Here is a 14,511-nt window from a genome sequence, read left to right on the forward strand (position 1 = left end):
TTTATTCCCGCAAATTGTTTTTGCACTTCGACGTGCTCTTAGAAGTTGATGCGCTGGTGGGAAAGCAGATTTTTTGCTTATAGCCGCAGTAGGAAACTTCACATGTTGACAGGAAACTCTTTCGAATTTTTCAGAAATCATGAAATGTGGTTTCAGAGAGTTGTGCAGTCTTTTAAAGAAAAGACAGATTTATAAACTAAGACAGCTTCTTCTAAAATAATGTTTTTCAGAAGACAAGCTGAGAGTCGAGTTGTTATACTTAAGGCCACAACAACACTTTAGAGAAAGTTGTGGAATAAATAGCAAATTGGTCCTAATCACATATATGTTTAACTGCATGTAGTTAAAGCTGCACAAACCAGCATTTTCATATTAGCAGTGAAAAGAGTTACGAAGCCAGATATAATTATCAACTTTGTAGCTCAACTGAGCTCTACGCCTGAGCCTCCAACTTTTATTGAATAATTTTCAAGAAGCAGCAGGCAGCAGTTTTCCAAAAAAATAAAAACTTTAAAAAGCCACTGTACACGACCTACTCAGGGCCAAACAGCAGACAGACAGAATCAGATACTGACTGTTGAATATAGTTGAGCATTAAGCGGCTTAAGATTCAGATGTTTCTCCCAGACGTTGGTGGAGACCAAAAACAGAGTGAATCATCAGGTCACCAAAAAACATAATTTCAAATAAATGCGTATCCAAATGTGCCAGATGTGTAAACTGTTTACTAAAACATTGCTAACAACTTTCTGAGCTGATATTATGACAATGTTGTGTTTATAGCGTGTTGAAAAATAGAAATATGGCGATCGAACACTGACAGTAAAGCTTGAACTGAAGAAGGGAAACATTAGCATTGAAACATATTGGCAATTTTGATATTCTTTGATTGCTGATGTGCAAAATATATCAGACCATCTCGTAAAATACAACAGATTGATTGATCGAATAATAATTTGGGGAAATGGAGCAAATCTTGAGCAAATGCAATGCTCTTGTATGTTTTAAACCTTTATGTTATGTATAAAAGTTCAGTCTCAAGTCTCAAATCTCAAGACCACTTTGTTGGTGCTTTTCCCAGCATGGTCTTCGTCAGTGAATTAAGTTTGCTCTGTTGTCATGGAAATCAAGAGAAAGTGGGATACAGTTGAAGCTGTGAAATGAACTGCTGCCTCAGAAATGACCAATCACTTCCATCAAGGTGTACAGTGCTGTCATTATTGTTGTTATTGTATTACAGATTTACCTCTAAAGCTATTTTCTATAAAATGGTCAATTATCTAACGTAAGTGTGTCTGATTGATGGAGTAAGTGGACTTTGAGTAAGTCCACTACATGGTGTGTATTTAAATACAAATCTTTCCCACTACAACTTTAATGTCACAGAGTTTCAAATGTATTGAAAGTATTTGTCACCAAAGTAGTCACATAGCACCCTTGCAGAGTCTTATTACAGAGAGTGTAACATAAATTGGAGTCGTTCCTGTGCTGGCCTTTTATCTTCCTGGTCAGTGTCATTTGGAAAGCACTTTTATTTATGTTTTATTAAAGGTTTTGCAGCCAAGTGACAGTTTCTGTGAATTGGTACATGATAAGTAAATTATGCCAAACAAGCCATTGCATATTTTCAAACCCAAACGTACGAATGTAAATAATGAAAGTCAGCACAAAAACAAATTATAACGATTATCTTCATTACAGTGAGGCAAAATATTGTCTCGTGTGTTCCAAAATCTTCCCCTTATTGCAGCATAAATCACACCGCAAGCTTCCCAATGTACTGAAGCTCCTATAAGTATCACAAGAGGCCATACAGAGGCTATTCATTTCTATTTTCAGAATGCCAATTATGGTGCACAGCAGCAGCTTTGGATATTGAACCAGTTGAAGTCAAACTGTTGTAATACATTATTATCTATTTCAACCTGGTGCAGTGGGGAGATTCTCACCGTTGGATTTTCATCAAAACTGATCGCCTGCTGAAAATGTAATTCACTGTTTTAGTATAAATCAATAAGCCTCCAGAATCTATTCCCTCATTCCACCTTTATGTTAATATAAAAGAAATGCTCAAATAGAACTTTAATTCACCACACAGACTTTCAGACTGTTTAATAGCCCCGATTTTATCCATAACTGCTCAATTGACACTTACATTTCAAGCCCATCTTAATTTGGCTTCTCCTGACGATTTTAAGTTCTACTTCTCTTTGGAGCCAAGTCTACTGTGACCCATGTTAATGGAGATTAATAGGCTAGTGCCATTCTAACAGTGATCTTCTATTAAGAATTATATCTCATTTGATCATTATTACTCTGTTCTCCCACCACACAAAAAAAGAAAAGTCATCGCTGTATGTGATGCAGTGTATTTAAATTTCCTGGATACTGCGTATGAGCAAGCAGACACAAACTACATTAGATACTGAGCATGTGAAAGAGTGTAAAGTGAAAGCTAATTTTGTGTTAGAGCGTTAGAGGACATTCAGATGTTTCTGATGAGGGATATAAATCCTGACGGACTCCCATCCGAGTGTATTCATTAATCATGCGTCTCATTGGCGAGGCTCTGATTTGCCGCTGAGACAGATGAAGATGAACTCAGCAATATATTTCTCATCATAACACAACCCTCACATAAATATTAATAGCATATTTTCAGCTGGTGGGCATGAATCATTTTTCAGACAGGGAATTTTAAGAGCCATCCATGCGTGTCCAAGAACAGTACATAAGCAAACAGTTGTGATAAACAACACTGCTTCAAGGCAACAGTGGAGAGAAGACCTAAACTGTATCAGAGACTCAAAAGGTCTTTATTTTACTTACTTCAGGCTCCTTCTATCAACACATTTTCTTTTTTACCTCAACAGCTTGTCAACACAAATATTTTAATTGCACAAGTGACTGTTATTTAGTGTTTTAGTTTATGAATTTAGAAGTTTAGATGTCAGTTAGAGCTTGTATTTCAGACAGACATTATTTTAAAGTTACCTTGTCAACACTGGAGATGCTGCGATATTTCAAATGATGTATGTTGCTTGATTGGCTAAATGGGGGTTAAAGAAAAATATCCAGCCTTTGATATTTTAAATCTGCTATACTCAATATTTAAGATGACTTTTTGTACTGTTAAGTTGGTTATAGTGACAAACCCCAAAATAAATCACCAGACGGTGCAGTTCCCCATAGTCTTGCAGAGCGTTTTAATGGCTTTTAGCTCATTGTTTTGGTTTTACAGTCATTTTCCAGTAGCAGGAAACTTTTTTTTAGCTAAAATATCTTTGAAACCCATGCATGCATGTACACAAACTGCCTAGCACCAAACAGCAGACAGACATATGTAACATATATACATAAATAGCTAGCTTTAGTGAGATGAGAAACAACTCCAAATAAATCCACCTTTCTGAATTTGTAATGTTCGCCATAAAAACTTTATATAGTGATAGTATGTCAACATGTTTGCTGGTCACTTGTTGTGCTGCCCAGGAGTGAAAACATTTGTTTATAGAAGGTATTTCTTAAACTCTGAAGACCAATGTTCTTATCCTATTTTATGTTAGCCTAATAATCAGACTGAATTGCCATTATATTTTGCTTCTTTATTCAGTCTGACATGTTGTTTATGTCACTTGTGTTATTATTATTGTATATTAGGACCAATTAACATTTTTGAAAACATTTGTTGTCTTAAGGCCCTGTCACACATATCCGTCCAACTTTTCATCGGATCGGAAAAGTGAACATATACAGATACGCATGTCTAACCTATCGATAGCGCATCACTTCCTAATACAAAATATATCAGACGAATGCATAACGTATACAAAAATATGGCGTATACAAAATATTGGCAACACGCTGGTGTACGTTGATATAAGGTATAAGTAGTATTCGTTAAGAGCATGCGGTGTTACGCTGGGGTGCGTTGTTGAACGCTGATGTTTTGAGCATGTTCAAAATTACCGGACGTACCCGACGTGTGCTTCATAAGATATGCAGACGTTACGTGACGTTAGACATACGTGAATACATAGGTGAATACTTACCTACGTAAATATAGTACGTGAATACCTACGTGACTACGTTAGAGGTACGTTAGATATAGGCTACGTCGGCTGACGGTGACTCCTACAGCCAGTGTATTGATAACGAGTGGATAACCTATTCCTACCCTATGTTAAGATGATGCCTGACGACGGAGTAACTTATTAAACGTGTTTCTACAGTACAGCTAGCATTCAGCATTTTAGCCGTTCTCCAGCGTTTTAGATAGGTAAGTGATAAGCTATCAATGTCTAATAATTCGTTATGTATTTGTTATGTACAGTATACGTCAGCTACAACACCGCTGTGGAAAAGTTGGACATATTTTGAGCTAATTTTCATATACGCCGGCATGTTTCTGCCATACTGAACTGTGTGACAGGGCCTTTAAGGGTTGTTATTTCTGTGAATTGATTTACAACAACATGTACAGCTTCACTATGAGTCAATCCCATTTACACTTGTTGCCATTGTTGTGGCTTTTTCTGCTGCTGTTTTTTTATTTGGTGTAGCTATGTTGAAAGATAATTCCACAAAACTCTTGCTGGCTAACCAAACCTGTGCTGAGTGCAATGATGCCTCCCAAAAGTGTCTACGGCAAACGGTTAATGAGTTTGACCATGGTAGGTGAATCCGTTTAGAAGTTATGTGCCTTTTTGTTACAGGCCACTCACACTGCCTTTAAGCCAATTGGCATGAAAACAAACACACACATTCACACTTGACCTTCATGCCAAATTTCAACTTCCTAGGGGGAAAACTGTGTCCATCAAAGAGTGTGGACATTTTTGTGGACTAACCGACCTATAGCTCATAAGTGTGGACAGCTTTTCTTATATTTCTGTTGTAAATGACAAACAATTGTGACAATGTCGGTGGACTCTAAAGACCTTCTTGGTATGTTTTCTTCTGACCATTTAAGATGGTTTGGTGCAATACGATGATAAAGCCAATGATGAGGACACCACAGTCACAGTAAGGTTCATTGTGTCATTTCAGGTTTATGACCACCACTACAAAGCTGTGTTGGATGGCGTAGAGAGAGACGGTATGATGGAGATTGACCCAGGTCAGCGCATTGAGATCTTCAGAATGGGAAACGGCAGCGAGGAAGTACTTGAAGTGCACGACTTCAAGAATGTAAGTAAAAGGTTTAACAAAGCCATGTAAGCCATTTTTCCACTAAAAACCTGAATGTAATTGCATCTTCTCTTCAGCTGAGGACGGATTGTGTTCATATCTTACCCTTGTCAGAGGCGGATAACATGCATCCTTTGTTGAAATCATATTTTCTTAATCAACAATGTTTTCTCCTCTTTTGTCACTCTTATTGAAAACGTGTGACAAACCTTCGTAACATCTGAGAAACTAAATTATACTCCACTGTGAGGTGTGCACAGGGATCAGAAACATATTTTTAAAAATGCCTACCTAAATCACTCCTTGTACTCCTGGAGATTATGTGTTTGAGTGCACACAGCAGCGCAGAATAAGTATTTTATTAAAAGTCTGTTTTCTCCCTGCTAATTTTATACAGTAACTTCTTCGCACTGCAGAGACAAACACCATTAGAAGCCCATCTCTATTAGTTTCTCACACCTTTTTCAACTGTAATTTTGTCTCCAGCTGACCTCGATAACTTACCTTTCATTCCTAAATCCTTTCTCGAGTGTGCAGGAGATTGCACACGATGCACCTCGGAGAAGGGAGCGTGCCGTTTGACTGGTAATGAATGCCCATACTCGCACCATTATTTACTGTAAAATGTTTGGTTGCAGAGCTGAACGTTACAGGGTGCTACTCGACCAAAACAAAAACCTGCATTGATTATTGTTTTCGTTGCGATGGTCTTTGGGAATTTAAAATGGCTCTATATGATGGAAATGCAGCACAGCGCCGGAAAACTTTAACCTCTCCAATCAATCTCTCTATTTCTTTCTCTCTTCCTCTCCAAGCACCAGCATGTGTGTGTGTGTGTGTCCCACTTACCCACACACAACACACATGCATAAACACGTGTGCCTGTTGCTTGTTCTACTTCCTGTTAGTGAAACACAGCCCCCCCCGAGGAGATTTGTTTGATTCAGTGCTCCAGCATGAAAGACTAAGAAACAAGCGAGTGAGCAGGGCAATTCAAACCGTATTGTGATTTTGTTTTTTGTTTTTTTTATAAGGAAGGAAACCTACAAAAAAAACAATAGGTTGTACTAAGTGGTAGCTTGTGTGCTGATGTTAGAATGTAGTTACACGGACGACCAAAGCCACCTTTAAAACAATCTCCATCAAGCCTGAGGGCTGTGTGAGGAACTGAAAACGAGAGGATTATACCACCAGGACCTCGGACCACAGGCGAAATCCACTCGCTATTGTTTCAGTCCAATACTAACTCATTTTAATGGGGGGGGGGGGGGGGCGAATTGAGGAAGAGACATCCTGAGAGAGAATCACCAGAATAATTTTTACGTTAAAACGAACTCATAAATATTCTTGACAAGTAAACAAAAGCGCATTTAGGAAAATTGGCCTTAAACTCGTTTTGTTCAATAAAATGACAAACTACTTGGTGTTACAGCACAAATCAGTGCATACATTTTCCCTGTACACGAATGGAAAGCTATGCAATCTGAAAACAGTTACTTTAACACTTTGGGTTGAGGTTTTGCTTAAGGTTTAGTCATTAGACATGAAAATGTGTTGCTAAAAGGTTGTTTTATCTCTATGGTTTAATTGATTCACCATAACATTAAATTCTGGTGCTGTATTTCACTCACTGCTCTAAGTTTGTATGCTCAAGCACAATATTCTAGTGGGGGGGCGTCAAAGTCAAAAAGTTTCCTTCTCAAAGGCCATGATCATGCCTCAACTATACGCTTTATTTTCATTTTAAAAACGCCAATTTTACCGATAATTTCCAACTGTGTGCGACTGTGAGTGTGTGTTAAGGGGTTCAACAAGTCACAATAGGCAGAAATTTATGTTTCTGCCGTTGGGTCCTGAAAACAGTTGAATGCACCGCTCACGCTCAAGATAACCATCGCCTCAACGACTTGTTGCAGTACAGATTTGGAAAAAGCACACATTTCAGCACCATAAACAGTCAAACGCACAAAATATTTGTTTTTAACAAATGATACACACCATGAAACGCACGGAGAGTAATGATCAATGCCACTGAAAAGGTTCACAGGAACTTAAATTAAAACTCCAAGTGAACAAACCAACGTCACCGTGGCTGTTACACCCATAAAGAACACAACACAACAGAAGACTATAGGCTACAAGGGGCCTGCCGACAAACAAGCCAAACAACACACGCAGAGGAAGCATACAGGCACGCAGTAAAATACAGTCAACTAACCGTAAACACAAAGGCCCACACAGCTTCTAAATATTGGATTTGCTTTTCACTCACCATTGGCGTTACTTCTTTACCCGTAAATCGATATAAATGTGGCCCCAACTGTACCCTGGCGCACGAGAGGGCTTCCAGGCCTGAGCACCCACAGAATCGGCGCCCTCATCTGAAGCCTGTGTTGCCCTCAATGATTGTGAAACATGCATCTGGTAGTTTGTTTCATGTATATTTACATAGATTCAAATATATGTATATTCATAGATGTTTTTGTTATATTACCATGCGTGTAAACATCCATAACATATCTATACCTGCTTATCCTTAACGGGATTGCAGAGGTGTTGGGGCAAGAGGCATACATCACAGGGCTAATAATATCACAGATGAATCATATCAGATCACATTCAAAATGTAAAATTTACGGATAGCTTTCGAGTCACAGTTCACCTAATCTGTATGTTTTTCCACTGTGGGAGTAAACCGGAGGAACCACATCCTTCTTGCTGTACTGCACCAGTGTACCACCTCGTATGATAAGGTTCGACAAAACATTTAGTATCTTAGCACTGCAATTGTTGCTGGCATTTCTATTTTTTCTTTCACTTGCCACAAGGCTTTCTCGAGCAGCTGTCTGCTTCAACACACACATAACAGCCACCAGCCTCTCAGCAGAGATACTGCCAGACATACCAGATTCCGATTCACAAACCAGAATCCACACTTAAGCAGTTGTCAGTCATCTTGTTTTAGTTTCTTACCTTAAGATGGCGTCTTGCCTGAAGCTCAAACCAGCATCCATAAATCACCACAGGTGTGGGAAGAAACAGCTGGTGAGTGCAGCCATTCCGTAAATAAATAATATGGATGTCAGGCATTTTTTTCAATGCCAATAGTCTTTTTAGCCATTTAATATCTCACAATATAAATCCAAATGTTGCTTAATTTGATACTCATGATGGCCTCTTTTTTTTAAGTTTAGTAAAGGTTTATCCAACCATCTATCAATGCCAGCCAAAATGTTGTCCCTTAATTAAGCTTATTATATAAATGTACTTCTTATTCACTCACAAATCCTTTCACTGTATATGAAATGCTTCTGTAGGTGTAGCCTATAATTGTTTGTGTCGCATGTGCCGTCTCACTTTCAGATCGCCTTTAGCCACTTGGATTTGGCTGTCAGACAAGGAATTTAAAAGAAAAATGCTTTTAAAAGCTAACCTTTATTTTGTTCAGCTGTACACTGCATTGCAAACCACGGGAGCAACATAAACTCTCTCCAGCATTTCAAACGGCCAAAAGATTCTGAAAATCATGGATTTGGAGCATGCAGAAAAAAAAACTAGAGCCTACAGTCGTATTACATCATGCTTGAATTTTGGCGCTTTACTGTGATGTCCAGATATTTTGGAAAGAGCTATTACCGACATACAGCCTAGTGATTGAACAACGATTCATGCACTTTTTAGGAGGATTTATGTAGATAAACATAAGGTTACAAACACAGACAGGCTGATTACATGTAATATGTTACATTTCCAGGATTTTTAGGTTGAAAGAAAGCTGTATGTATGTTTGATTCTATGTTTAAAGCACAAATATTTGGATTGTAAATAGCCTAAGATACTTTAAGCAAGCAATGTCCTTTAGATAAATAACATTATGTTGATAATATCAAGACATCAACCAAACAAATGCCTGCTGACACTTGACTTCTTTATCTACAGGAGCTGAATGATGCATGCAGTTACATGTTCTCCATCCTCTTGAATAGATGAGCATCTTGCACATGGATGCACCAAGTGGATATTTTATCATCGTGTGTTTGAATTACATTGTTTTTCCATTTCTCATCCGTGTTAATGTGTCCGTCTTCATTTTCTGAATGACCAACCCCAGTAATTGTTGTATCTCATCACAACATTGCCCTCTCGTCTTCTGCTGCAGCTCACTAATACAGAAGACCCAAATTAAACAGAGACTCATCACAATAAAGCCTGGCATAAACATCATGCTTTTGTGCTTGAGACCATTATTGCTCCATCCTTTCTCCGCACAGATGAAATTACACGCAGTACATTATGACAGGCATCACTTTGTATCATGTCATGTGCGGCTGGTATCTGGTTTTCAGAGTGACAGCCCCACAGAAAATTCAGAAAAAGCACCCACATGGTCAAGTTAACCCATTCAAAGGAGATGTCATAGCAATCACTGTGTTACTATAATTAAATTTAGATTGAATCAAGTCCATTTTCATGGTACGGCTCATACAATTTTCAGTTGATACAATTCTAAAGTAGCCGTGGCAGATGTAGATCCTGCAGTCTGTTCTAATACAGTGTGCTGAATGAGCAGCTCTACTCTGCAGAAAATAAATTGGATACAATCTGAGATACGGAGAGTCTTTCAGACTTATTCTGGCTGAATATCTTAGATTAACACAGAATGGCAGCGAGAGAGAATTAACAGATCTTTCTTGCCTTTTGAGGCTCTATGAGGCTCTATGTGTCAGCCTGAATAGAGCTACAGTCCACATGGTGGAGGATCATCAGTGGAGCTGAAGAGAGTGACTCCACACTCGACTGCGCAGATTAAGAGAGTGACAGGGACCTATGACTGCCTAATTCAATGGGGGCACTCTCTGTAGAAAACACTTCATTCTCAACAATGTCACTTTGCTCTCTTGTGCAATATATACTGCTATCTGCTATGAAGTATTATTCATCCACAGAGGAACACTCCCGCTTTTTTATTTCCATTCAGCCTGAAAGCAAAGGCTGGGCAGTCATCCATTTTTATACTATGCTAAAAGAAAAAAAAAAGATCAAAAGACACCTCTTCTCACTCATTAGGTTTTAACTTCTTTGACTTTTTTAAGAGCTTTGATTATCAGCAAAAAGCTGAGCATTTTTAAAACGATTGCCCCAGTGCTTATGGGATATCCACATCATAGAAAGCTAATGAATGATACATATATCTGAATTTCTGAGTATCCCTTCATTTCTTTTTCTTTTTTCAAAGGGAATCACTGGGATCCGGTTTGCCGAACATCAGAGGTGTTACATCAGGACCCAAACTAGGAAACTACCCTCAATGGCAGAGGTGGAAGCTGGGGACACAGAGTTACTGGTATGCCTCCTCCCTCTTCTGTCTGTGCCTAAGACTCTCTGTAGTCCTACAGAGGCTGTCATGAATATTGCAGGCTCTGAAGACTACCACACAAATCCTCCGTCTGTCCATCTTATCCTATCTCCCCCACCACTCACAGAAGAGTAAACTGTAGTTTGTGGTGCTGTGAAACCGTCAGAGAGCTGCCCACAAACCCAAAGCATCTTTGTGGCTCACATCAAATGGTGTTTGCTGTCAATCTTGAGCCAATATAAATCTTTAATCATCTCCTCCAAAGGCTCTACCCAAATAGCCTAAAGGAGGAAGGGTGCTGTAGAGGTCTGAGTGAGAGGTAAGCCATTAAAACGGTATTTTTTAAAATACTTTTTCTTTGTGAAATTGACAAGGCTCCCTCTCCAAGTTTAGAGTGATTCTCTCGGTTCTTCTAGTCGTGAACTTCAGCGAAAGCGAATGGAGGAAATTCAATCAATCAAAATTTCCAATTTTTCAGTGTCACAGTGCAATTCACTGAGTGAGTCGTATGTTCAAAGAGAAAATCCCTCTCTCAAATGTCTCTACTGCTTGCATGCTCTCATTTACATTTCACATTGTAGCAGGGAAGAAGCTGGCAAGTATCCGACGCTCCTCGCTCACTGCTTCGTTTTAAAAACAGAATAAGCCAATTGTCAGTCCAGTCTCAGTTTTAACTTTAAGAACACAAGCTGTTACACCCCAAAACCAAACGCTGTTTTGTTATATTTTTCCTCTCATCTTCATAATGTCTGATCCCTGTTTACAGATACTAATTGCCCAGGCAGCACCATATGTCCATGCCATTTTGGTCTTCTTTTGTACACTGTGAAGCATAATTGGCTTAATTCACAGCTCTAAAGTGAATCATCCAAGTCCAGGAAAGTGAGTAGGGCGTTTACCAGCTACAGAAGCCCTTACAATGACTGTCATGGGTAAAATAGATGATTTCTACAACATGTTTTAAAAAATAAAAAGGTATTTTTTTTGCTGTGGTTCACATTACGTTGTTCTAATCCATCACTATGAATGGTCATACACAGCCTCGTCTTACGAGATGACAATAAAGTACAATTAGCAATGAGCCTTGAATCAACTGTCTAAGAGGTGATAACCAGCCAAACATGCAACCCTGTCTCCTGAAAACTACATTTATATACTATTAATGTGTTATATCGAGTGGGGAATACATAATTGCTGCCTGGATTTTATTCATAGGCAACATCTGAGTATCTGTTCCGCATGCTAGTTATATATTAAGGTGGATGGTGGGAATACAAAGTTCAGGACTTTGATACTGGAGATTAGAATTTGAATCTGAAGTCCTGTGTGTGTTTAGGTTCACGCAACAAAAGCCCTTTGGTGATAATACTTCAGTTGCTAGAAGCATATTTTGTATTGAAAAAGAAGGATATTGTAGGAAACAAAATCTTAAATAGGTTGTAATATTGAGAAAAACATCAATCTTGAATCCAGAAGCATGACTCACAGGCAGACAGGTTAAGAGAGAAGTTAACGTTTACCTGAATCAATAAACAGGGTTAAAGGCAGGCAGGAAGGCAGAACGGTTAAACAATGTGGAAGGGTGCAGAGAATCATCCGTCTGTGGATCAGGCACACAAAACAAAGGCCTGAAATTGGCCGGTGTATACACACACACACACACACACACAACACATGCAGAACCAATTAGTTAAATGTGGAACAGGTGGACAGGTGGGCGGGGATGGTCAGGTGATGGCAATGGCGGGAAAGGAGTAACTGCAGGCAGGAGGGAGGTTGTAACTGGAATGACAGGAGAGTTATGGCAGATAAAACAGAGCAGGCAACGTAATGAATAATAGGACCTGGCTGAATTTGTGACATACGTTGTAACTGTAGGTTTGACTGGAAAAAGGGGAAACGGAGTGCCAGGCTCTCTCCAAAGATACAAACCCTCTGTCTACCAGCACCTCTAAACCTCAGTAATAAATAAATGACAATCATTTCCTAAACTAACAAATTAAGACTATATAAAAATTTCAGGTGTGCACTGAAATTTATATTCCCATATTGCACCGTGGAAGATGAATACATGTATAGCTCTGCACATCTGTTGATAGACAGCGGGGATCTATAGAAGAAATCAAATAAAAATACTTCCCAAAATGTCAAATGTATTATTTGAGTCAAATTTGAAATGCCATACATTAGTCTCCTTTTCCATTAAGATACGTTTTTTTGTCAAACAATGGATTGCGTAAGATGAACAGTTCATATCTGGAGTTGGTATATCTATGTAATAAACAGTGACCTTGGCCTGACCTCACCAAGGTCTGTTATCACATTAGACAGCGACCCCTGAGTCGTCCTCTGTGAGAATCCACCCACGTGTGACCCTGGAGAAGATCAGCACAAGTTCCTTCTCAGGTGGTGAAACACATGAAGCTCACAGGGGTTAAAGCCAAGCACTAATGGTTCCTAGCTTAACCCAGCCAAAGGCTTTTAGGAACGAGGGCTCAGAGCAGCCGTGGCAGGCTTTAGTGCCGAGGTGAAAAACAATGGAAAATATTGCGGGAAAACTGCAAGCAGCTGATAAGGAAATTCAGCCCCTGCAAGGGAGAACCAGGTGACAAACATGAATTGTTTGCCAGGATTTTTTCCTCCCTTTTCAATTTGTCTCCTCTATGAAACGTCTGAGGGAGTAATCCCTGAGCTTCATTCCAGTTTCTCCAGTCTGACATGGAAATCGCCATCCACCTCCCTCACACCCTTCAACATTGTCAACTGATGCTGCTTGCTCCATTAAACAGCCACTTAATATGGATGACCAAAGCTCACCCAGCAACCCAATCCTCCCACTCAGACAACTGTAAACAGAAAAACAGCAGAGTATGTGAATAATGCCCTGTAAGGTTCTACGGTTTGTTTTGTCTCAATTAAAAACTAAAAACAGCTCGGCTCCTACAGTTGGTGACATTCAGTAATAAGGCCTGGACACATCAGAAAGTGGCACAGCAGAATGTATGTGTATGTATGTATGCGTGTGTCTTTCAGCTAGCCACAAGCATGCTAGCCAGGAATATCGCAAGTTACTCTCTGAGCTTCTTTCTATTACCAAAGAGGGCCGCAGGGGTGACATGTTTTGTTGGCCAACCCCGGAAGTTAGCATCGCACTGGTTCCCTCGACAAAAAGCCGATTGGATTTTTCAACTATAGCAGAAAATAAGCTCTGTGGCAAACAAACGTTTTTGATACTAACACAGGAACAACAACAGGAAATCAGTCTAGAACAGAGTGCTGGAAAGTCTGTCATTAGTCCAAGTACGATCCGGCAAAGAGTGGATGAGCAGGTGAGGCTTAAGTACTGCGTTGATTGAAGATGAGATGCAGCTGGAGCCCAGGTGAGCTGATGAGGTGGGGTGGAGGCGTGGAAACCTACAGAGGTGCAGCAGGTAGCTATAGAGAGAGGCAGGTAACAGGCACAAGTAAAAGCTTCCCAAGTGTGGTATTGTGTATTGTGTTAACCACATACTTTATTTCAGGTAGCTGACCAAAAACACATTGACTTTGAGGCGAGGGAAGTGATTAAATGTTAATTAATTTACGGATTTTAGGACTTCCTGTGGCAATCTTTTCCATCCAAGCTAGTAATCTTGCTAAGTGTCAGTTAGCCTTCCCAAGATGTATTTGTACAACCAACACCTCTCAAAATGATCTGTTAATCAGGTCTCTTTTGCAGAGCAGTTTATGCTTCCTCTGTGGCAACCCAGGGGACTTGGAGGCAAGATTCACAATAAATTATGGTGTATGCATTTGAAATTGTCGCTAAACTCTCGTCTTATAATTTAAATTCAATTTATACCACAGAAGATTCATTAGGTTTATGTACTGTATATCTTTTACCAATGAACATTTTGACATTCAGTGTCCTACAGATCCTAACATGCAACCCAAAGCACTAATAAAGACTGAATTATGATCAATCA

General features: G+C 39.4%; 1 protein-coding gene across 1 annotated transcript in view; it reads left to right on the top strand.

Moving 5' to 3' along the window:
• Positions 1–14,511, top strand: part of tnmd (tenomodulin) — a 45,992-nt gene that overhangs the window by 21,875 nt on the left and 9,606 nt on the right. Inside the window, exons 3-4 of the mRNA XM_029440929.1 lie at positions 5,050–5,190; positions 10,427–10,534. Of these exons, the coding sequence (XP_029296789.1) occupies positions 5,050–5,190; positions 10,427–10,534 (249 nt within the window). The remainder of the gene's footprint in view (positions 1–5,049; positions 5,191–10,426; positions 10,535–14,511) is intronic.

This window comes from Cottoperca gobio, chromosome 10, assembly GCF_900634415.1.
Source record: "Cottoperca gobio chromosome 10, fCotGob3.1, whole genome shotgun sequence".
Taxonomy (NCBI): domain Eukaryota; kingdom Metazoa; phylum Chordata; class Actinopteri; order Perciformes; family Bovichtidae; genus Cottoperca; species Cottoperca gobio.